At 37.4% G+C, this 1,504-nt stretch overlaps 1 protein-coding gene across 1 annotated transcript in view; it reads right to left on the bottom strand.

Annotated features, from left to right (window-relative positions):
* The window catches only part of LOC106878452 (uncharacterized), a 52,170-nt gene that overhangs the window by 23,069 nt on the left and 27,597 nt on the right, over positions 1 to 1,504 (bottom strand). Inside the window, exon 12 of the mRNA XM_014927665.2 lies at positions 689 to 804. Coding sequence (XP_014783151.1) covers positions 689 to 804 — 116 coding nt within the window. The remainder of the gene's footprint in view (positions 1 to 688; positions 805 to 1,504) is intronic.

The raw sequence follows: 1,504 nt of genomic DNA, 5'->3' as shown, positions 1-1,504 counted from the left end.
ATAATGGAGTTTTTTAAATTGCATGAACTAAAAGTCAGAGGATGATGGGATAAACTACCTGCATCATCTTGCTATAAAAGCAGGTAGTAATTTTACCTTGCCCTTATTCTTAGTGCAAGTTTTGAAGAGTGCAGTTCGATTCTAACAGTTATATTTTCAAAGCTGTAATGGAAGTGACAAAGGAGCATATTCAACATATTTTGCTTTATGAGTTCAATAAAGGCAACAACGAAATGGAAAGTGTGAAGAATATTAATGTGGTATATGGGGATCAGACAATAAGTGTAAGCCAGTGTCAACGGTGGTTTCAGAAATTCTAAGCTGGAAACTACAGCCTAGAAGATGAGCCTTATCCTGGAAGCTCTGTAAAGCACAACAAGGATCTCTTGCAAACCCTAGTGGGACAAAATCCCATCGCAACTGTTAAAGAACTAGCAGAGTAGCTTGGATTTGGTCATTCAACCATTCATCGTCACCTACGTGCCATCAGAAAAGTCAGAAAATTGGGTCAATCGTTTCCTCACAAACTTTCCAAGTCTAATCGCGTGCAGAGAGTGAATGTGTGCTCTTCTTTGCTGTCACATCTCATGAATGAACCCTTTTTGGACAGAATAGTAAACGATGATGATGATGATGATGATGACAAATTTTAAAATGAAGAACACCTAACCTATAACAGAGAACATACCTTCAGCTGGAAATCGCCAGAAGCACCAAGACAGATGATGATGAAGATAGCACTGCAAACATATTGGATTATGATGCTGTATGATGGAGATATTGACCAACCATATTGGAGACCACCTGCAACAAGAAACAAATAACATGACTACAAGAACAAAATCTGTTTAGTGGGTGCAGACCCAGGACCGAAAATTATTTACAAACAAGGTTGATATTCTCAGTCTTAATATCAAAACAAACACATAAGGTGGCCAAGTCGGCCGAATCGTTAGCATGCCAGGTAAAATGCTTAGCAGTATTCCATCGATCTTTATGTTCTGAGATCAACTGCTGCCAAGATTGAATTTATCTTTCATCCTCTTCGATTTGATACCAGTTGAACACTGGAGTCGATGTAATTAACTTAATCCTTCCCCTGAACTTGCTGGCCTTGTGCCAAAATTTGAAATCGATATCAAAACAAACACAGGTATAATAATAAAAAAAAGGTATCGAAGGGGCAATGCATACTTTGCACGCACACAAGGATAAAATAAATTAAACTCGGACGAATTCATTTTTCAAGAAAATTACATCAAGAGTTATTTCCCTTGCTTATTGCTTATGCATATGTAACAAACAAAACAAAAAAATCATTTTGATTCACGACTCTGCCAGTTTTGAAGATAATCAAACCAAAATAATGAGTTTGAGACGCTCCCCCAATGAGTATTTCTGCCAAATTTGGCGAAAATCCGTTCAGCCATTTTCCAGTAATTTTGCAAACACAGACAAACAGACAAAAACAATTGACTACAATACCCTGCATTCACTTACACAC

Source organism: Octopus bimaculoides, chromosome 28, assembly GCF_001194135.2.
Source record: "Octopus bimaculoides isolate UCB-OBI-ISO-001 chromosome 28, ASM119413v2, whole genome shotgun sequence".
Lineage (NCBI taxonomy): Eukaryota > Metazoa > Mollusca > Cephalopoda > Octopoda > Octopodidae > Octopus > Octopus bimaculoides.
The sequence above is the reverse complement of the archived record's forward strand: the minus strand, read 5'-3'. Positions and strand labels throughout refer to the sequence as shown.